This window comes from Equus asinus, chromosome 21, assembly GCF_041296235.1.
Source record: "Equus asinus isolate D_3611 breed Donkey chromosome 21, EquAss-T2T_v2, whole genome shotgun sequence".
Lineage (NCBI taxonomy): Eukaryota > Metazoa > Chordata > Mammalia > Perissodactyla > Equidae > Equus > Equus asinus.
The window spans coordinates 47,264,740-47,287,013 of NC_091810.1; the positions used below are offsets into that span (position 1 = coordinate 47,264,740).

General features: G+C 54.7%; 1 protein-coding gene across 1 annotated transcript; it reads left to right on the forward strand.

Moving 5' to 3' along the window:
- Nucleotides 1–18,693: 18,693 nt before the first annotated feature.
- On the forward strand, nt 18,694–21,132 carry RPL29 (ribosomal protein L29). The gene is made up of 4 exons (XM_014826610.3): nt 18,694–18,797; nt 19,209–19,253; nt 19,573–19,637; nt 20,647–21,132. Exons 2-4 carry the CDS (start codon nt 19,217–19,219, stop codon nt 21,028–21,030), a joined length of 486 nt encoding a protein of 161 aa, XP_014682096.1. The 5' UTR covers nt 18,694–18,797; nt 19,209–19,216; the 3' UTR covers nt 21,031–21,132.
- The last annotated feature ends 1,142 nt before the right edge of the window (nt 21,133–22,274 follow it).

A 22,274-nucleotide genomic window follows, 5' to 3' on the forward strand; every position in this document is an offset into this window, starting at 1 on the left:
AGTTTTTTCATCTGTAAACTGGGGCTGCCGGTAATTCCCTCCTCAGAGAATGCTGTGAATAATCGAGATTTCACGCATGAAGCTGAAACATGAATGGCTATGCTTTAGGCAGCCCAGCTCCCACCAGAGGCTCCAAACTTCCTCCTGGAGCCCCCTTCCCCCTGGGCCCCTCTTGGCAGGGGGAGATCGGCAGCCCCCAGCCTCTAGCCTCCAGCCCCACTGCAGCCTGTGGCAGACCAAGCTGAGGGCCGAGGGGAAGGAGAAGGCCTGGGTGGGGGCAAGCAGCCAGAAGAGGTTGGTGGTGGTCCCCTTCTGGGTGGGACCACCGGCAAGCACCCCCTCAGGTCTCTGAGCAGCGAGGATTGGACTGGCCAAATGCCCTCCTTCTCCAACCTGGAATCCTCAGGCCACCCCCGGGGCTCAGTCACCCTCTGCACCCCCACCCTGGCTCCAGCCCCCTTCCAGTCCAGCCTGGCCTTTGGCCCCAGCTCCTCCAACAAGACGAGAGGGAGAAGGCCTGGCTCACCCCCTTCTCAGACCGTTTTTAGCCCCCGAGGAACTCGGCGTCCTCCCAGCAAGGGTGCGTGGGTTGTAGCTGGGTATTAATAGCTCAGCTGGAGGAGGTGACCAGGACGTCCACAGCCAAACCCAGGAGGCCTCGCATCCTGGCAGGCAGGCAGCCCTCTCGTTGTCTGCATGTCCTCTGCTGCTCTCCACCATTCCTGTCCTCCAGGGGTTCTCTCAGCTCCCTCCAGCCCCCATCCCCTCACACACGCCTGGTTCCCCCCTTAGTTGAATCTCCCTGTGGTCCCCTAGGGAGGGGGAGACTTTGGGTCAGGGCCCCAGTGGTGGGTGAATGGCCTGAGGCTGGCTGTGACCAGGCCCCGTGGGAGATGAGAACAGAGAGGCCTGTGATAAGGCTTCCTCCCTGGCACCCTTCTCCTCTGCCCACTGGCCTCTCATTCCTGCTTGCCTACTCCACCCGCAGCTCCCCCACTGGCTGCTGCGTGGGCTTGTCCCCAAATATCTATCCATGCTGGGCCCAGAACAGAGAAGAGGCAGGAAAACCCAGCTGGTAAAATGGAGGCCTGGAAAAGGTGCCCAGGTCAGTGCTGCCTGCACACTGCCCAGGTGGGACAGCTGAGGCCTGCACAGGCTGTGGGGACATCTTTCAGCAACTTGGGAAGTGACGGGGCCCTGGGCGGTGACTGGGCACCTAGAGCCTTGGTGCAGTTCTGCCCCAGAGGACCCCCACGCCACAGAGGCTGGGAAGGAACATGAGCCCACACCAAGCGTCTCACACACTGGCCTCAACCACTCATCCTCACTGTGTTAGCTCATCTACCCCCACCCCAGGGCCCACAGTCTCCAGGCAACACTGAGGGAGCGTGATCAACATGCAGGTGGGTGCCACGATCATTCACGCTTCAGAGATGAGCAACTGAGGCTCTTATCCCCAGACTAGGAAGCTGGGGCTGGAGGCCAGGCCCCATGGCACTGCTCTAGCAGCTTTGGACATAAGATCTGCTCCCAGTCCTTTTCATAGTCATCTTCATTCCCTAAGTCCTGCTTATTGTAGGCATCCCTCTGTCACCGGTCCTGCCCCAGGTCATTTTCAGGAAATAGAAAGGCGTCTGGGTCTTTGGGGACCTCCTCCTCAGTCAGCTATGGCCTTCAGCACCAGGCTGATTCTGACCTCTGACCTCTGACCTACCTCAGCCTGAGTCCTGACCTTGACCCCAGACCATGTTTGGCTCTCCATCCTCATCAAGTTCTGAGCAGTGACCCCTGTCCTCTGACCCGTGACTCCAAGCTAAGTCTGGACCACTGGACAAGATTGAATCCCAGCCCTCTGATCTTTGACCTCAGCTCCAGTTTAAGTCTCAGTCCTTAGGTCCAGGTTGTATCTGGGCTACCACTCCCTGACTCCCACCACAGGCGGAGCCCCAAGCCAGCCCCAGGCCTAGCAAGGACAGATCCCTACTTCCCTTCCTGAGCCTCTGTCCTAGGCTCACCCTGGCTCCCAGCTCTCAGTTTCTCAGCCTGGAGGAGGCTCTGTGAGCTCCTCACACTCACTCAGCCACCCCCACCCTGAGTTTTGAAGCAAGCTGACACAAGGAGCACATCGCACCAGGCGATTTATAACTTGGACGAGCAGAGGCTGGAAACATATGCTATTTCTAGGCTGGATCTTATTGGTTTGGACCATGGGGGAAGCAGAGCCCACAGCAGAGGGAAGGGAAACATAGACAGGCAGATGGACCCCCATGCACTCAGAGCCATGTGCTGGGGTGCAGGGGCCCTGGGGAACCTGGGTCTGGGACCATGCTCCCCTGGGGCAGAGAGGCAGGCATGCCCACACACCCCCGACCTGGAGGAAACAAATTATGATAAAATAAATGTGACACTCCTTCCCAACTCCGGCACCTAGTTTTCTTTATAGCTGTGGAAACTTTATTCCTGGCTCAGAATGGAAACTGGGTCCGGTCCCTGCTCTCCCTCCCACCAGCTGTGAGACTTGGGGCATCCTGCTCAGCCTCAGCTTCCAAAAGTTAGCATCCTCTTCTATAAAATGGGGATGTGATGCTACCTTCCTCTCAGAGTTTTATGAGGATGAAATATAGTTGGGGAGGGGGTGGGCCCTGTTCACATCTGGCACATGGCAAGAGCTCACAAAGGAGCAGCTACTAATATATTATCAGAACCCAAGTCCCACTGCTCGGGTTGGAAGGTCAGTAGCCTTCCCCTTCCACTCCCACCTGAGGGCTCCTGAGGGACATAGTTTGGAACCCTTGACCTAGATTCCAGGCTGGCAGTAGGACCAAAGGCAGCATTAGCTGATGGTTACAGGAGCTGGAACAGCATGGAATTTGTCAGCATGGAATTAGGTCACAAATTTCTTAAATCAGGAGCCATAGAAGCCAAAAAAACTCAACACCTGAAGGTAGAGTGTTCTCCTGGGCCAAGAACCGTGTGGACCAACCAAGAAAGGATGGATTCCTGCGTCAGAGAGCAGGCTGGGGCACCGGCACGTGCCAGCCGGCTTTTCCCTGCATGTTCTGGAGCATCCAGGGAAGGGGAGGGCCCTCCAGCTCCACCACCATCTCCAAAACCTCACATTTTCTGGGGATTTCCCGCTTCTTCACAGCCACTCGGCTCAGGTGCCCAGGAGGTCCAGCTGCTCCTAGATCCATCCCTCCCCCACCAGGTCGCCTCTACTCACTGCTCCCAAGACTCCTCACCACTCCTCACCCAGCTGCTGGGGGCCCTTGGAGTGAATCCCATGGGGCCAGCCCTGCTCCCTTCAGCCTCCAGAGGCCCTGCACAGTGGGCTCTGGACACACTGGTGACCTCAGGCCCTCCCCTCTCTGGGCCTCTCTTTCCTCGTGAGTGAAGTAAAGGAGTTGGCACTGTCCGGCAGGGTGAATGCTCACGTGCTGGGAACCTACTGTCCACCAGGTGTCGGTGTCCCTCATCTCTGATTCAGGAAACAGAGGATCAAACAGGAGGAGTGACACACTTAAGGGCACATAGCTGGGAAGTGGCAAGGGGAGGATTTGACTTAAAGCTGCCGTCCTGAGAGGAGAGGCAAGAAGGGGGTCCCAGATGTGGGGCAGGCTATCCCTCAGTGGGCAGCAGCAGAGACCTACAGCCAGCACCTCCTGTACCCTGCTCCCTGGGGGCAGGTGGCCCAGCCTCCACCATGGCTGGCAGAACCCCATGCCCAGTGCCATTCCCATACGACCTTTCCAAGTGGCTAATGAGGGCCTCAGCACTGCTCAGTAATTGGCCTCATTAGGTGGCTGGGGCTGCCCGGGGGATGGGGTGGCGGATGCTGGGCCCCATGGGGACGGGCCAGACAGCCTCCCGTTAATTACCTGAAAAATCAGACAGTTAGGCCTCCTACCACCCGCCTGCCCACGTCCTGCTGGCCCCTAATTGCCAACGGCTGCTGAGCAGGCCGGGAGTGACCTGGATTTGGACCGAGGACCAGCTACTGCCATCTCCCCCAACCCCCACCCTCCATCCATCACAAGCTGTGGACACAGAGAGCTGTGGGGGAGGCATCTCTCAGGGATCCTCCTGTAACCCCCCTTTTCCAGCCCTGACCCTTCCTACCCACTATCTCTCCTTCTGAGGGTTGCTCCAGAAGAGAAGAGATGGATGACTGGTAGCCCTCAGAGAAGATGGGTAGGCTGCTAGGGGGAGGGGCAGAGACCCAGAAAAGGAAGTCCAAGAGGTGTGGAGGGTGATGAAGTGGCTGACTTCCCCTTCCTGGCTCCTCTAGGGAAAAAAATGCCAAGCCGTGTTCAGGAGTAGGAATGGTAGAGAAGAGGAAGCAGAGAACTCTCCCATGGGCCCTGGCCCAGCCCAGGGGATGCTGGGGGCCTAAGTCGCCCCACTCAGAAGGGGAGATGGACCTGGATAGAGCACAACCAGAGTACAGACTATGGTTTTGGGAGAGGTGCAGAGAGAGAGGCCTGGCCTGGCTGGGATGGTCTGGAAGGCCTCCCAGAGGTGATGACCTTTAGCCTGAGCCAGGTGGGGGTGCACTGCTCCAGGCGGAGGGAATAGCACATGTGAGGGCCTGGAGGTGGATCCTCCTCTGCTGAAACAGTGACAGAGAGGCAGGTGCTCTCAGCAAGCACCTACCACGCACCAGGCAGTCAGTGGAAACAGGTAGACTGGCCCTGCCCCAGGAGGCCTGAGAAAGTCTGATCTGGGGCTGTGGGTCCTCCTCTCATGAATGTCCTTGGTAGCACTAAGCCAACTTGCAGGAAGTACCTGGGCCGCCCCCTCCCTGACCTAGTTCCTTTCCTGGTTTCTGTGCTGTGATTGAAGTCTCTTCCCTCATTTCCCTGTGGGATTTGGAGGCCCAAAGTTGCCCACTGCTCAGAGGGACACTCCAGTTCAGAGAGGTCAAGAGGCTGAGCTGAGGTCACCTAGCTGGCTGGCTGGAGTGGGCCTCAGAGAGGCAGCCACCCTGGTCTGCCTGTGGAGATCCTGGCCCGGCCAGGGGAAGAGCCATGGTAGCAGGATAGTAGAGAGGTGGGAAGGAGATGACTGCACCGGGAGGCCGGACCCCAGCATTTGGAAGCTCATTTCCATGGCTGCCAAAGTCATGCCAAACTTGCCCCCCAGCCTAAGCCCAGGGTAGCCCTCTGCACGCCCTGCCTCCAGCCAGCTCCTTCCCCCAAACCATCCCTGAGAAGAAAGCAGAGGAAGGTAGTGAGACCAGAATTCCAAAGAGACCCTGACCCTGAGTGATTCCAGCAAAGCGGAATAGGACTCAGTGGGGCTTGCCTCACAGGGCAGCTATGAGATTAGAACAGGCCCATGGAGAGGCCCTCAGAAAGGCCTGAAGACAGACAGCCTGAGAGGCTCAGAATGTCCAAGTATTCCTCTGTCGACAGAAATCATCCAGAAGTTCCTGCTGTTGCTATTTTTGTAAAGTAGAGGGTTGCTAGGTGTTGTTTAAGTGACTCCTCCCCCTATTAGCTATGTGAGCTTCATCTCTCAGACCCTCAGTTTCCTCATCTATGAAATGGGGGTAGGAAGAGAGCCTACCTTGCAAGTTACTGGGGGAATAAGATGAGACGAAATACATCACTGGAGGTCAGCTGTGAGTAGCTGCTCTCAAATCCTTCTGTCTCTCCATCTGTGAAATGGGCCCACAGTCCAGAAAAGCAGAGGCAATCCTGATTTCTAATGTTCTGTCTTTCTATCCTCAAGCATCATTGAAATGTGCCAGAAGTTCCAGACCCTGGGCTTCCAAATGACACCTCCGAGGCAGCACCGCATCCAGGAATGCAGCAAAGACTCCAGTGAGGCCTGGGGCGTCACAGATTGGTGGTTTAACAGAGGCTGGTTGTGGTGGCAGTGAGGGAAGCAGGGTAGAGTGGAGTGGGGAGAGACATGGAGCAGTTGTGTGTGTGTGTGCATGTGTGTGTGTGTGACTTGGGGTCAGAGAAGCAGACAGGAGTGGGAGGTCAGTGACAGCTAGGAGAGGAGGAGGGCACTTTCTGAAAGCAAAGGGGACTTGGACCAGCAGGGTAGAGAGGAAGGGCATTCCTGGAAGGAACCTCTGTGAGCAGAATCAGGAAGGGAGGAATGAAGCTGACCGTGCCACAGCTGACTGGAAAGTCTCCTGGCTGTCACCCAACCAAAGGTGGGCTGGGGATCTGGGGAGAGGAGGGTAGACAGGTAGCAGGGTGGCGGTGCTAAGGGAGCAGAAGATTGTGTATAGTTGTGATGACAACAGCACGGACGGTGTGGTGCTGGGCTGGGTGTTTATACACATGCAGAGTCCTCCTGGGAACCTGTGCAATCATCCCACTTTACAGAAGCAGCAATGGAGCCTCAGCCAGCTTCCTTTACGGTGATTGCTGGACCCTGAGACTCAGTGTGGCTGGAGGTCAGAAGCTGAAGCATAGTCTGGGGGGCAGAGTGGCTGAAGCCCCCTCCTCTTCACCCCTTTCCACTTGCTGGGCTTGCTGACAATCACTGGTGTAGCCACCCTGTGCTCCACAACACTAATTGCCACGGCTACCCAGGTATTTCCTGCTAAACACATTCATTTGCTGTGTGGTGATTATTGTAGGGATGTGAGGCCTCCAGGCTCCTGCCAACTGCTCCCCAGAGAGTTAGAGTGTCATAACACACACACACACACACACACACACACACACGCACACAACCCTGTAGACTCACAATTGTCTTGCACTGTTCCCTGTCCTGTTCCTGCTACCAAGAGTCATCAAGCCATGAGTCCTCCCATAATCATTCCCAAATGCCTCGTGTTCCACCACGGTAGTAACTGAGGGCCCTGGATTGAAACCCCGTGACTGTCTCCCCCAGTGGATGGGGAGCTCCAGGAAGGTGGCAACTGTTCTCTTTCACAGTTTGGCAGCTCATGCAAAGGAGACACTCAATGAATATTTGTTAAATGAATGGATGATTGGTTGGATGGATGGATAGATGGATAAATGGATGGGTAGATGGTTAGATGGTTGCACGATGGATTGGGTGGTTAGATGGTGCGTTAATTTCCTATGGCTGCTGTAACAAATTGCCACAAACTTAGTGGCTTAAATCAACACAAGTCTATTATCTTACAGTTCTGGAGGTCAGAAATCTGAAATGGTTCTCACTAGACTAAAATCAAGGTATTGACCAGGCTGTGTTCCTACTGAAGGCTCTAGGGGACACACCACTTCCTCACCTTGCCAGCTTCTAGAGGCTGCCTACTTTCCTTGTCTTGTGGTCGCATTCCTTTATCTTCAGAGCCAGCAATGTCAGAATGAGTCCTTCTAGTGCTACCATCATGTTCTCTCTTTTGATTCCCTCTTCCAGTCTTAAAGATCCTTGTGATCACATTGGGTCTACCCAGATAATCCAGGATAATCTCCCTATTTTAAAGTGAGCTGATTAGCAACCTTAATTCCATCTGTAACCTTAATTCCCGTTTGCGATGGTAAGTAACATATTCACAGGTTCTAGAGATTAGAATAGAGACATCTTAGAGGGCCATTATTCTGCCTACAATAGATAGGTAGATGGTTGGTTGGATGGACATATAGATGTAAGGATAGATGGATAGATGTATGGATGAGTGGCTGGATGAATGGGTGGAGGGATGGATGGATGGATGGATGGTTGGGTGGATGGACAGACAGACAGACAGAGAGATGGATGGATGGATGAGTGGATGGATGGCAGACTGAGTCCCCCAAGTGGAGATGAAGAGCTTGAGAAAGAGTAGACCTGCTACAACTCATCTTCTGTGCCCTTTCCCGCTATTAATGTAATCCAAGAGCCCTGGGCAAAGGGAATGACCTTTCCTAGGCTCTGCACTTCTCTTCATTGCATTTTATCTCCCCAACTAGCTCTGACTCTCCCCAGGTTGGGTACCCTGCCACACCTACCAATCTAGCACTACAAGCCAAATTTGACCCTTGCCTGATGATGAGTGAGAGAATGACCTTGTGGAGCATTCAGCGGAGATTGGAGATTGGAGGGGTCCAGGAGGTCCAGGAGTTGGGGCTCTCCTGGATGAATGTGATGGAATATCAATAAGAGGAGCTGGGAAGAGGAGCTCAGCATCCAGAGCTCACTTACTTGGGTGAGATTTTTTTTTTTGAGGAAGATTAGCCCTGAGCTAACATCTGCTGCCAGTCCTCCTCTTTTTTGCTGAGGAAGACTGGCCCTGAGATAACATCCGTGCCCATCTTCCTCTACTTTATATGTGAGATGCCTGCCACAGCATAGCTTGACAAGCTCTGTGTAGGTCTGCACCTGGGATCTGAACCGGTGAACCCTGGGCTGCTGAAGAGGAACATGCAAACTTAACTGATGTGCCACTGGGCTGGCCCCAGATCTTTTTGTTTTGAAGAGGTCAATTAACTTTGTATTTATTCCTTATTTAACATTTAACTATAATATTTGATTGATACAAGAGAATATCCATAAATAATTGCATAATGATATAATGGACACTGGTGACCTACCACACAGCGCAAGAACAGGAACGAAATCTGCCTCGTGAGGCCTGGGATTCATGTCTGTTTTGCTCATGCCTGCATCGCCCCCAGTACCATGAATAGCATCTGGCACCCCATGGGCCGGTGATAGATGTTCATTGGTGGAATCTCCCCATGTTCCACCTCTACCCAACTCCTGCCCTCCCCGTCAGTGTATCAAGAATCATGGTTTATGACTTCTCGGCCTTTTGTAAATGGTTCTATCATATACTTATGAATGCCAAAACAATATTGTTTAGTTTTACTTTGGTGGGGGGGGGGTGCTTTATAAAAATGGCTTTAGATGGAATATGGATCTCCTGTAATTTGTTTTCTTCCCTCCGTGTTATAGTTTAGGATTCATCCGTGTTGCTGTGGGAGCTGTGGTTGATTTCTCAATTCTCCTGTCACTGGATATTGTGTTGTTCTTAATTTCTCCTTAAGAACAGTGCTGCTAAAAACATTCTGGGGTGGGGGGATTTTATTATCATTATTGTTATCACTTGGCTTGCTCCCATCCTGGCAGAATTCACACTCCTTCTTCTCCCCCACTCCTTGCACACACAGGCACTTCCCAGGCACACTGGTGTCCCAGAATGAGGCTCCCTGTGACCTGAGCAACCCTGGGGGGAGGGGAGGTCTTGGTAGGGGCCCAGCTGTAGCGGCTCTGTACTTCTCATGTCTGGATCCACACCTGTGCACCCCACCTTGATCACCCTAATAAGTATATTGGGTCCCCCAGGCCCCATGTTCAGAACAGGATGAAATAGAAAAACAGACTCTCCATTTGTGCAGTCCTGGGTTAAAATGTCCAGTCCATCATGTACAAGGTGTATGCCCTTGAGTGAATCATTTCTCCTTTCTCAGCCTCGGTTTCCTCTTGTGTAAAGTGGGGCAACCTTAGGACCGCCCTCACAGAAGGTTACAGAGAGCCCCGTGAGCGCTCAGTGGTGGGCCGAGAGAGCTGATGTTGTTGCCCTTGCTGTTTTCCTACTCCTGCTTTGGCTTCTTCTACTCTCCATCCAGCTCCAAATACTGTCAGGGGCTTTCAAGGGCAACCAACCCACCCCCTTCCACAGATGAGGAAACTGAGGCACAGAGCATAGAGAGCTCCTACCCAGGGACCCAGAGTCCCAGCCATTCCCTGCCATGGGCCTGAGTGGTCCCCCACCAGTACGTCTCCCACTGCCTCTGCAGGGTCTGTGTGTAGGGAGGGCCATGCTGTCCTCTCTTTGCCATGTGACCCTGGACCTACCCTCGAGCCTCTTGTGCTCCCTTTCATGCTCTGTCGTGGCCCTGGGGTATGAAGCTGAGGATGATGGAGAGGGCAGTACTGGAGAGGTCACTGTCCCTAGACCAGGGCCAGTAGCCTACTGTGCAACCTCACTCTGGCCTCCTGCCTAGGCCCAGCAGTTATCTCCCACCCTCCCATGAGCACCCAGAGCCCCATTCTCCCTGACCAGCCCCCTTCATGCTGAGGACGCCAGTCCTGCCTGGTGTAGGGCCTCCCGGACCCTAGCACACTCCCCACTCTGCGCAGGATGGGCTGTCTCAGCCCTGTACCAAAGGGGTGATAGGCAGCCTGATGCTGCCTCTCCAGACAGTTGGAGGAGGTGCGGGTGGAGAGGTGGCCTCAGCATGCCCAGGAGTCAAGTGTTTAATTCTGCAGTCGCACTCAGTTTTCAGATGAGGAGTTGGGACTCAGTGTCACAGCAGGGAAGAGAGAGATGAGGAACAGGAGCCCTGATCCGACCCCGTGCCCAATACTGTCTGCATTCAGCAGTGCCGGGGGGAGGGTGTGGAGGGGGCTCCTGCCCTGAGTGTATGTGGGGGGTCACCTCCAAACACGGACTTTGTGCTGGAAGGAGCCCACTACCACCACTTCAGCCGGCTGGTCCCCATCCATGATGCAAGTCCAGGGGTCAGGGCCAGCCTTTGCCCTCAGCTCTGCTCCAGCACCGTCCTCTGGGAGCAGGCCGGGAGCGAAGTGTGTGAGAAAGGCCCCCATCCCGTCAATGTCCTGCACCGCTCCCCACCTGCCAACACTTACTTTTCTCCATCTCCTCTCAGGGAACCCCCGCCGGCTGCTGCAACATTCCCTCCAGGCTCCTGCCCCCGCGGCCCCCAGGCCCCTCCTCTCTGCCAGGGTGGGAGCACAGTCATTCAAGTTATTTTTAGCCAAGCTGCATCCTCCAGGAGATGCTAGTCAAGGGGAAGCCACCCCCGCGCCTCCCGGAGCTGCTTGCAGAAAAGGATCGATTAAAACCAGTGCTGCCAAGGCCCCAAGCCAGGCGGGCAGCGGCACTGAGATAGGCTGAGCCAGGACCATGGGCCTCTCACCCACTGGCTCCTGGGAGTTGGGGCCGGGTTGTTAGGCATGCTGGGGGTCCCCACATGCCTGTCACTGTCACCACTCAGCAGCTGCTCCTCAGTCAGCCCCCTCCTGGCCCTGTCCCCGCCATCCCTGCCCACAGGGAGGGGGGCATCCCTGCTCTCCCATCCCTTTCTGGGCACGGCCTCTTGCCGGTGGGCAGCCTCAATGTTTCCAGGGGAGATTTCGGGGGGCAGGGAAGGATCCCCACATTGTCTGCCTGGCCTTCGGCTGGCTCAAGCCTTGTCTCAGGAGGGCTGCCGAGTGGGACAGAGACCATGGGCCAGTCCCCAGTAAGTGCTCGGCATGAATGGGTCCCTGGAGCCTCATCACAACCTGCCAAGTAGGTAGCGCCCTCATCCTCATCTTACAGGTGAGGACGCTGAGCCACAGGAGAGTTGAGTATTTGCTCAAGGCCACCTGGCTGCTAAGTGTCAAGGTAGGATCTGGGTCCTGCTCTCCAGCCTTCACCAGTGGATGGACTGTGAGTGTTTGAGAATGTGACAACCAACTAATGAGCAAGTGTGGGGCGGCTACAGAAAGATAGGACTGACCAATGTTGTACTGGGGGGGATAAGATGGCCCCCCACCCTCTGTCACCTGCCATGGATGCCGCAGCCCAACCTACCAGAAGGTCATTCCTTGGGTAAGGCATGGCCCTCCTTTCCCCAAGCTGCCATCAGTGTGAGTCTCAGGCAGTGTCCAAGCCCAGAAGAGCTTCCAGGAGTGGCTTTGACAGAGAAGGAGAAGCTGGGTGACCCTGAGCAAGTCACTTCACCTTTCTGAGCCTGTTTCCTCACCTGCAACATGGGATTAACAAGAGTGTGCAATGAGGACCAGTGATAACCGATGCAAAGCTCCTGGCTCCAGGCCCCAGTAAGAGACCCCTTCCCTGCCTGACCTCTGGACTTAGGGCTGTGCACTGAGAAGGTGAGGACACTCTCGGCGGGCCAGGCCTCTGATCCCCGGGGTTTTGGGGGTGCAGTGACAGCTCAGGGAGGCCCTGATCGGCTGAGATCTAGTGCCAGAGAGCCACGGGGAGTGAATGCCCGCTGTGCCTCCTCCAGCCCACTGTGTCCTCCTTACCCCCTCCCCACCTCTGTCTGATCTTATGGGGTCTGCCTCCGAGCCCCAGCAACATGCCTCCTCCCCCAGGAAGGCTTCCAGCTTCCTCTTCCAACTCCCAGAAGCTGCTGGCCTGGATGGGCCCTTCTCTGTTCTGTATCTTCGGGTGCAGCGCCCACAGCTTCCTCCCCTCCCGTCCCCCCAGGCTCTGCACACAGTGGGTGATCATGGCAATAGCCCTGGCCCAGCAGACGTGTGAGGTGGAGCCAGGGGTCACCATTTCTGTTTGCTGCCTCAAGAGAATCTTCTTCTGCCTGCATTGTTGACCCCATTTTACATGAGGTGGGGGTGGAGCGGGAGTGAGGGGCAGCCCTGGGGAAGTTCAGTGATTTGCCCAGTGACACACAGCTGGGAAAGGGCAGCGCTGCGGCCGAAGCCTGTTGCCTATGGGCACAAGCCCTTCTTACTCAGGGGGCACTTGATGGGAGCTTCAGGGCCCCCAGCTCCTTTCTGCTCTTTCTGGTGTCCCTTGTGCCTCTCTAAACAGGGCTGGGCCTCCTTCTCCCTCCTCAGTCTGTGATGCATGGTATCTGGGATGGGGTCCCTGAAGCACTACATGGGGAGTAGGCCAGGGCAGCCCAAGAGCCTCCCCGGACCCCCAGGGGCTGCAGCCCTCCTATGCCCTCATTGCCTGTCCTTCAGCCCAACAGTAGGGAGCCCCCTTCCCCCCCAAACTCCGCTCTGACTCCCTGGTTCCCTCCCTGACTTTCCACATACTCCCTATATGTCCTAGGGCAAGTCCCTTCTCTGAAGACCTCAGTTTCCCCATGCACAGGCTTGGAGAGGGGACTAGATGATCCTCAAGGCCCCTGCCCCAGCGCTGGTTTTCTCAACTCTGCCTGGGGCCCTGGGTCACAGCCTCTGTCTCCTGGAGGGAGTGTGGACTGTGAGGGCTGGGGCTCGAACTCTTTGGGAGGTGACAGCCCCCTTGTTCATTCAGAAGAATTCTTGCAAAGGCACTTCATCCTGCTTTCTACCCCTTAAAGAACCTTCCATCTGATCCTGAGGCAGGGGAGGTTCTGGGACCCAGCCTGGCATTAACCCCAGGCTGCTAGGTGGGTGAGGAGTCCCCCCTCGCCCCCAGCCTCTCCTTAGCCTGAGCTGCGAGGGTGCAGGCAGGTGCAGGCGAGAGGGGCATCCAGGCAGGACAGGGCTAAAGAGAATGGGGAGCTGGAGGGGCTGCGGTTGCCATGGCAATGGCATTGGTGGCTCCCCTGGAGGCTGCTGAGGAGGGAAAGGAAAGGAGTCCCTCCCAACCCTCAGCTTCTTTCTTCTTTCTCAGACCCTCTTTGTGAAAAAGGAGTCTCCTTAGCCTGCTGAGTGTTTTCCACCTCAGAGGCAGGGGTGGGAGCCTCTCAGGAATGCATACCTACCCTGTCAAGCCCCCTCAGCAACCACCTACTCCATCCCTCCCCTTCCTGGCAGGCTAGTTCTCTGTGCTGCTGGGCTTCTCCCCATTCACCCGGCCAGTCCCTGACTGCCTGAGCCCAGCTGAGCCCATTGTGCCCTCCTCCCCGGAGCACTACCACCACTACCAATGCCCTCTTCCTTTCTAGGCGCGTTCCAGGTGGGATGAGTACGTCCGAGTGGAGGCAGGGCCAGCACACAAGATGCCCCCACTCTGGGCATCTGTTGGCCACAGAGGCCAGGGACTTCTGGGTCACCTTGTGGTTAGTGTCACAGGGCTCCCTCCATAACCTCACTGGGCACACACCATCCTATGCTCTTCTGGGTCCTGATGGGCATCTGGACCACAGTGGCTCTCCATTTGGCTGTGGGACCTCTAGTCATGCCCCAGGACTCTGTCTCCTCATCTGTGAAATAGGGTGATGAGAATCCCAGCACCTCCCAAGGCCGCTGTGTGGTCTCATGGATGCACCGCCAGGCTCTGGGAGGCTTCCTGCCTGCCCAGCAGTGGTTGCTGCTCTTCTCCCACTACTACAAATGAGGAGACTGAGGCTCAGAGAGGTGAAGTCGCTCTGCTGGTGAGGGGTCAGTCAGAATTTGAACCCAAGTCTATCTGATGTCAAAACCTGTTCCAGGGGGCCTGCCCGGTGGCACAGCGATTAAGTTCGCACGTTCTGCTTCTCGGCGGTTTGGGGTTTGCCGGTTCGGATCCCGGGTGCAGACATGGCATCGCTTGGCAAAAGCCATGCTGTGGTAGGCGTCCCACGTATAAAGTAGAGGAAGACGGGCATGGATGCCCGTCTTCCTCAGCAAAAAGAGGAGGATTGGTAGTAGTTAGCTCAGGGCTAATCTTCCTCAAAAAAAAAAAAAAAAAAAACCCAAAACCTGTTCCTTTAACCCTCAGCAGACATAGTCTCCAGTAACTCTGAGGTGGACCAGCAGGGGCTCTACCCAAGGGTACCCACAAGCTCCACTTTCTCTGCCCTGAACCCTCTCTTGAAGACCTCCCTTCTCCCCTCCTCCCCACCCCCGACCCAGGTACTTGGAGCCAGGGGAGACCCAACCTACCCCAGAGAACCTGCAAGAAAGGGAAGACAGGGGCTTGATCCATAGGTGGGGAAAGTGGGGGGGATGGGCGTGGGGAACAGGGAGGTGAGAGGTCTGGGAGACTCACAGGGCTTCCCACAGGAGGGGAGCTCCAGCCCGCCCCAGCGGTACCACTCCATCTCTGGTCCCATGCTGCCCCCGTGTGGACGACAAGCTCACATTCTGGATTGGGGACCCCACATTACTGCTGGGCCAGGGGCCCCCTAGAGGGAAAATCAGTGGTCTGGGCCTGTGAAGGCATACCCAATGGCCTGAGGAATGGGCTGCACCTCCAAACCTCTGCCTGAACTGTCCTCTTTCCTCTCGACAGATCCTGAGCCCCAGCCTGGCATTGCATTGCTGCCCACCGCATTTCCTTCTCCCAGGAGCTTCGAATCCCAGACTGTTGGAGGGAAGTGAGCTTAAGAGTTTTATTTTCCAACCCCCTACCCCATATTTCAACCTCCATATCCATATCCAGTAATTCAACTGCTGTTGCATATCTCTCATATCAGGGAGCTTACTACCTCAGGAGCAGCCCATGGTTTGGAGGAAATTCTGATTGCAGAAATGACCCTGCATGGAGCTGGGATTTGTCCCTCAGTCATAGCTCTGTCCTCTGAGGCCCAGGTGGCCTCTCACTTGGGGATTTCTAAGCAGATCCAAAACCCAACCCAGTACTTAAAGGCCTCCTCCTCTACTGCCCCCTACTCTTCTCTCCTATGGATAAAACACTGGTTCCAATAACCCACTCATAGTCCCTCTTATCTGTGCACAGTGGCGGTCCCTGTCTCTGGAACTCCAGGACTGAGGGGACCTATCACACCTGAGGACTGTCACTTCCCTCCATCCTGGCCCTCCCTTGGATCCTCTCCTTATTTTTACCATTCACTTGCCACTGACATTCTTTCCCTAAGCCCTGTCCCCATCCCCAGAAGCCTTGTGGGGAAAAGGCATGGATGGGACCAACAGTGACTGAGCACCTAATGTGTACTCCACACAGGGTTCAGTGCTCTACTCAAGTATCCAGTGTAACCCTGTGAGGCAATTACTATTTTTATCCCCAAGTTACACTCAGAACGGAAGCCGAGAGGGCAGAGATCTGGACCCAGTAGAAGAGCTGACTCTTATCTCTGTGAAATCCCTCCAGGCTGACTGGCCTCTTGCCTCCCAATTCTGCTATCTGCCTGGATTTGTGAAATGTGTGCATTTAATTTCTCAAACATTTATCAGGTCCCCACATGCACCTAGGACTATTCCAGGCATGGCAAAAATAACTCCAGATGTCTCCGACCCTGTGTTGTCACTGAGGAGGCCCCAGTGGATCCCACTTGGGCTGTGGATTGGACTGTAGCTCTGGACAAGACAACACCACTGCAGGCCACACGGCTCAGGCGGCTCACATCTAGCCCTGCCCAATCCAAGGTTGGTCTGGTTGCCAAGGTCTCACATCTCTCTCTGTCTTGTGCCCAAGGCATTTGCAAGGGGCCTGAATGATAGACGCTCTGCTGAGTCCAGCTAGTGGCTCTGCCCAAGGCCACACCACCAAAGATGGCCAGTGGACCCAGACCTCCGCGTGGACTTGAGATGGGGCAAGAACTGCTCTCTCACAGAGGGTGGGAGTGTGTTGACCCCAGAGGAACGGTTAAGTTCCTCACTTTTTTTGTATCAGAGACTCCTTTGACATCTGATGATGTTTATTGATCTCTTCTCAGAATAATGTTTTTAAATGTGTAAAATAAAATAGGATTACAAAGGATTTTCATGAACAGGGAAAGATGTCCATAAATTATGATTGAATTAATACAATCAGGTTACAGAAGAGCTTGTACAGTAAAGATCCATTTATGAAGAGAGAAAGAGAGACAGGTAAGTAGGTAGGTAGGTGAGGGAGGGCGGGAGGGAAGGAAGGAAGGAAGAAAACTATCTCTATACAGGTGGCTGGCACTACCATCTTTCCCACTTTGAAAAGCTTGGAGGTCAGTGGCTCCAGGTCATGGTCCCCTTTGGCCCAGGAACAGGTCCCCTCAGATCACAGCCACTGTTCCTCCCTCTTGTCACTGCCTCCCCGCTTGTCTGGTAGCCGGGATTTCACCCTGGGCCTATCCCTGTAGTAGCTCCAAAGGTGCTGCATGGCCACCATCTGTCTCCCCTGTCAGACTATGGCTCTCTGCTCACTGCTTGCTCTGCCACTGTCATAACAACCTGGAAAAACAGTGTCCTGAGCAGGTGTCTCTGCTCACTTTTTAGGAGCTGTGGGAGCTACTGCCCAACTGGGAGGGCACACGGTGGAGCAGCCTGGTTCCTTTAAAGTTGTTATATCCTCCTCTGCTGGTCCCTGCTTGCTTCCCTTTCTCGAGAGTGCAGCAGTCAAACCTTCTCCTCCCTGTCAACCTCCAGCCCCAAGTCTCCCACTCCTTGGGCTGAGGCCCTGACTCACCAGCAGGCATCATGCCACCCCCACCTTCTGCAGTCCCCACCTCTACCCACCAGCTCCTCCACCCGTTCTCAGCACCCATAAAAGACTTTGCTCCTGCGGAGACACCTTCCTCTCTGGCTTCAACGGTTTCTTTGTTGGCACTAGGCCACCCCGTCAGTGTCTGACCCTGCTCTTCATTCTCCTAACTCACACCTGCCAGATTTCTCTCCCCTTTCTCAGGAATGCTTCGGTAAGGAGTCATCTGCATGTCCTGCCTCCACATCCTCCTTTCCCCTTCACTCCAAATTCTCTGCAACATGCTTCTGTCACTCCATGAACCTGCCTTGTCAAGGAATGTCCATCCAGGAGATGTATATTAAGTTGTTCTCCATCAAGTACTGTGTCAGGCAATGGGAAAACAAAGGTGACCAAATCAGTCCTGAACTCATGGGGCCTGTGCCAATGCACATAAGCACAATTAAACAATCTGGGAAAGTTATATGAAGGAAGCAAACAGAATGAGAGAACATGGAGTAACCAGGGAGATGGGGCAGAGGGTGTGTATTTTAGATAGGGAGGTCTAAGGAGGCCTCTTCAAGAAAGCAGACCATCCAAAGAGTAGGGAGAATGTGGTCCAGGTGGAGGGGAGATCCAGTGCAAAGGCCCTGAAGCAGGAACAAGCATTTGTGCTTGGCAGGAAAGAAAGAAGTCCATGGGTCTGGAGAGGAGTGAATGATAAGGAGAGAGTTGCCAGAGGTAGGGGAGGTAAAGAATTTATTTCCCATGCAAGGGGAAGTCCTTGCAGACTTTAAATGACAAGATCTGACTTTTATCTTAAAAAGTGCCTTTGGTGGGCCAGCCCGGTGGCATAATGCTTAAGTCTGCACACTCAGCTTTGGTGGCCCAGGGTTCGCAGGTTCAGATCCCTGGCATGGACCTACACACTGCTCATGAAGCTATGCTGTGGCGACATCCCACATACAAAAAAAAAAAAAACAGAGGAAGATTGGTACAGATGTCAGCTCAGGGCCAATCGTCCTCCTCAAAAAAAAAGTGCCCTCAGGTCTCACTGCTGTGTGGAGAAAGAACTGTAGGGGTAAGCTGCGCAGAGGGCAACAGAGTTGTTAGCATGCACTGCTTACTCATTTTGAATGTCCAATAGGCATATCACATTTAATGCATCTAAAAAGAAACATCTGGATCATTGGCCCCCTCAAAACACAGCAACAAAAGCCCTGTCCTTCCCCAATCTTCTCCATTTCTGTAAACAGCACTGCCATTCACCCAGATGTTCAAGCTAAAAACTCAGGGGCTACCCTGGCCTCCTTCCTCTCTCTCATTTTCTGCATCCCATGTTCAGTCTACTCTCTTTCCTTATCCACTCCTCTCCATCCCCACTGCCTCCTCAGGTCCAGGCGCCATACTCCCCATCATGTTCTGCACCAGCCTCTGCATAGCTCTCCCACTTCTCTCTCCTTTTCTCTTCTCTTCTGCTCCCTACGGTCCATTCTCCATGCAGTAGCCAGGGGTACTTTTTAGGAACACAAATCTCCTGTCACTCACTGCCTAATATGCGTTCCTCAGAGAATCCCTTCGCCTTCAGGACCTTTAATGAGACCTGGGCCCCAAGCGCCTGGTCCAAGAGGCATAGAAGGGAGAGGGGAGGGTAAAACCTGAAGGGGGCGGGGCCAGAGTCGTAGCACCGCCTCCCGGTCCCGCTTGTGCCGTCCCGGGCTTCGGAACCTTTCTTCCCGGTGCTAGGGGACTCTTTCAGTAGTACCTTCCGGCCTCGACGACCCTATTTCCCGTGGTGCGCCGCGGCTTTCCTCTTTCTCTTCCGGTCCCAGGCGCTTCGGAGCCGCGGGCTTGGGTGAGTAGCGGCCGCGCGGTATCCCAAGCCATCCGCCACTCCCGGACTGCGGCGGGGGGCAGCCTCAGGGAGGACTGGGAGACTGGCTGCGTGGCTGTGGGGAGCGGAGGCCGCGGGGCAGGGGTGGTGCCCCTGGGTTCTTAAGGAGTGCATGGCAAGGGGAGAAGGCGCATTTGGGAGAGAGCGCAGCCTTGCGTCCCGGACCGGCGAGGGGGGGCGGTTGGTATCGGGGCCCCATCCTGAGTGAGAGGCGGGGACTGGCGTCGGTTCGTGCACAGTGAGTCGAGGCGGGTGGAAGCCGAAGATGCAAGGCGTCTGTGCTGCCGCCTCATTCTGGCTTCCCACCTCAAGTCCTTCCAGATCAGGGCGGCAGAAGTAGGCCTGGCCCTAATCTCCCCCTTTGTCCTCCAGGTGCAGACATGGCCAAGTCCAAGAACCACACCACGCACAACCAGTGTAAGTGCCCCTGGCCCAGCCTCCATCTCACGCCCAGACCCTACCAAGGATTAGGGATGCTGGGACAGGGCAAAGAGCACGGGTCTGCTATGAGCCTGGCTCTGATTTTGTTTTCAGCCAGTGCTACTTTTGGGGTTATAGACTTAGAAGCCAGAGGTCCACTTGGGATACCCACAGTGCTTTGCATTCTGTGATAGTTTCCTGGATCCCAGGAAGACCTACTAGGGGAAAGGTTCTCCCAGGCTTGCCAGCTGAGATGTTGGGTGGTCTTATTAGAGGAAATGTTTTTTTTCATCTTAATTCCTTTTATTCCCCACAGCCCGAAAATGGCACAGAAACGGCATCAAGAAACCTCGATCACAAAGATATGAATCTCTTAAGGGGGTGAGTGTGTGCACTGAATTACATAGAAGTGTGTCTGTCTGGCTCCAGTTGCATACTCGGGGCCTTTCCTGTGGCTTTTCCTGGCTTTAGCATCTGCCTGAGCATTGTTATTAACTGTCCCTTATCTTGCCTGGACTTCACCCTCTGCCAGACCTATCGTGAAGCTTTACTTGGCCTTTTCCAGCCCAGGGTGTAACCCCCTGGTCAGGTGTAACCTGCCTGCTGAGGGCAGTTTTTCTGACCATCTCCCTTGTTCACCCAGAGCACTTCAGGGGAGGGAATGGCCTGGTGTGTGTGTCCCAGTACCTTGTGAACCTTCCACTCCTTGTTGACCAGCCATATGACCTTGATCTGATACAGTGCTGGGCTTGCGGGGCAGCTTCCCTTTCTGTGCCAGAGTTCTAAGGATTAGCTGAGAAGGCTGAGGCTGTGGGGTCTGAGCAGGAGAACTAAGCCCTCTCCCTAGTCTTCTCCTCTGCTGTACCCTTGGTCTCTGATCTGTGGAGTAAATCATTAAATCCCTAAGCCTCTGTGTCCCCATGCCAGTCTCTTCTTCTTTCTCATTTGCTGTGAATCTGTTGTACCAGGTTTGGTGTTTAAGCGACACCTTTCTTTGAGGGGAAAGTGGGGTGGCTCTGAGGGGGTTTCCAAAGAAAGTCAGCTGAAGCCCAGCAGCTCTGGCAGAGAGGGCAGCCTTCATTTGTTCTTTTCTTCTGAACTCCCATTTGAGCTCTCCTGGGCTCTGGGTGTGTAGCCATGAAAATGCAGTTTGTGGCATTAGCAGGGTGGAGTGTTGGCTTTTGGGGTGGTGGTACGTTTCTTTGCGGATGGTTTCTAAGGGTTGGATATATCAGCGTTTAAGGTGGACTTGATGCTGTCTAAGCCCTCAGTAGGCCTCGACTGGAACCCAATAGTTTTCTGGGTACTGCTATGGCCAGGGGCACCAGGGGTGACTTGGAGGACCCCAGATGCTGCACTGATAGCTGCCCGTACCTTTCCTGTGTTCCAGGTGGACCCCAAGTTCCTGAGGAACATGCGCTTTGCCAAGAAGCACAACAAGAAGGGCCTGAAGAAGATGCAGGCCAACAATGCCAAGGCCATGAGTGCACGTGCTGAGGCTATCAAGGCCCTAGTAAAGCCCAAGGAAGTCAAGCCCAAGATCCCAAAGGGGGGCAGCCGCAAGCTCAATCGACTTACCTACATTGCTCACCCCAAGCTCGGGAAACGTGCTCGTGCCCACATTGCTAAGGGTCTCAGGCTCTGCCGGCCAAAGGCCAAGGCCAAGGCCAAGTCTCAAACCAAGGCCCAGGCTGCGGCTGCAACTGCGGCTCAGGCTCAGGCTCCAGCTCCAGCTCCCAAAGGTGCCCAGGCCCCCACGAAGGCACCAGAGTAGACACCTCTGTCTGCCAGTGTGAGGACGGAAGGACTGGTGTGACCCCTGGGCTGGTGTCCTCCTGTGCTATTTGTACAAATAAACCTGAGGCAGGATCTGTCAGCCTGTGTCTGTGATCCCAGGGCTAGGACCAGGGTTTGGGTAGAGTTGGTACCTCCATTTTGTGTGGGAGAAGAGTTTCGCTTTCTCTGGACGGTAGGGCGTGGGTAGAAGTCAGGGGAAATAGGGCCTTGGCGTGCAAGAAGGGGACCTGGTAAATGAGAAATGTTTGGGGGCCTTAGAGAATCTGGGGCACATAGCTTGCTGAACTGGGTAGGCTGCTGAGGAAAGAAAAATCCCAAACATCCTTGTTAGGTCTTAAAGCTTTCCCAGAGGACAGGGAGGACCCTGCTGAGGAATTCTGTACTCTGGCCTGAGCTGTACTAGGCTTAGGCTGTTCCTCGTGTACTTGGCCAGCATGCAATGCTCCAGGTTGTACTGGTCCCCCAAGTGCTAGGGGCCTGGGTGGCAGGGCATTGGTGGCTGCCTTGCTAGCACGAGTGACTGGACTCTGCTGTGCCCCCTGCATCACCTGCAGTCTTAGTCCTCAGAGCAGCCAGTGAAGCAAGTAGTGCAGTGGTAATAGGCGTTTGTGGAGGCCTTCTCTAGAAGGCGCCAGGTAGAGCACTGTTCCTGATCACACTTAATCCTCAAAACCAGTCTTTTAGTACAATGGTCATTTAATTTGTGGTCCAACCTTGCATACTTGGGAGGCTCAGAAAGGGTTATATTAATTATACTGGTGTGACAGGTGTAACCCATGGTATATGGTCCCCCCTAAACCTCTGAAGTATTACTAGTGTCTTGTTTCACAGTTGAGGAAACTTGTTCAAGATCACGGAGCAAGGAAGGGATGGAGGTAGCATTGGAACCCAGGGCCCCAGGAAGTTTTAGTTTGCCCAACTAGGTCTGGGCTGTTGCCTCTTGACTGTCAATCCTAGCATACTCTGTGAGTGGCCGATTGTCCCTCACCTGGGGGTGTCAGATAGGTGGGGTCTTGGACCGGGAACAGGTTGTGTGTTCTGAAGGTGGTTTGGCCCAGCCAGAGGTCACCAAATCAGATAGCTTCCAAAATGAGGCCTGTGCTCTAGTCCCTAGGATAGGGGCGTGAAGACTCCTGTCCCCAGTTATCTTTTTTTTTTTTTTTAAAGCTTTTATCTTTCCTCCTCCCCAAAGCCCCAGGGTACATAACCGTGTATTTTTAG

Bases quoted from the DNA above. Each gene is read 5' to 3' on its own strand.
- RPL29 (XM_014826610.3), top strand. From the start codon at position 19,217: ATGGCCAAGTCCAAGAACCACACCACGCACAACCAGT. The intron at 19,254-19,572 runs GTAAGTGCCCCT...TATTCCCCACAG, and splicing joins CCACACCACGCACAACCAGT to CCCGAAAATGGCACAGAAAC. The intron at 19,638-20,646 runs GTGAGTGTGTGC...CCTGTGTTCCAG, and splicing joins GATATGAATCTCTTAAGGGG to GTGGACCCCAAGTTCCTGAG.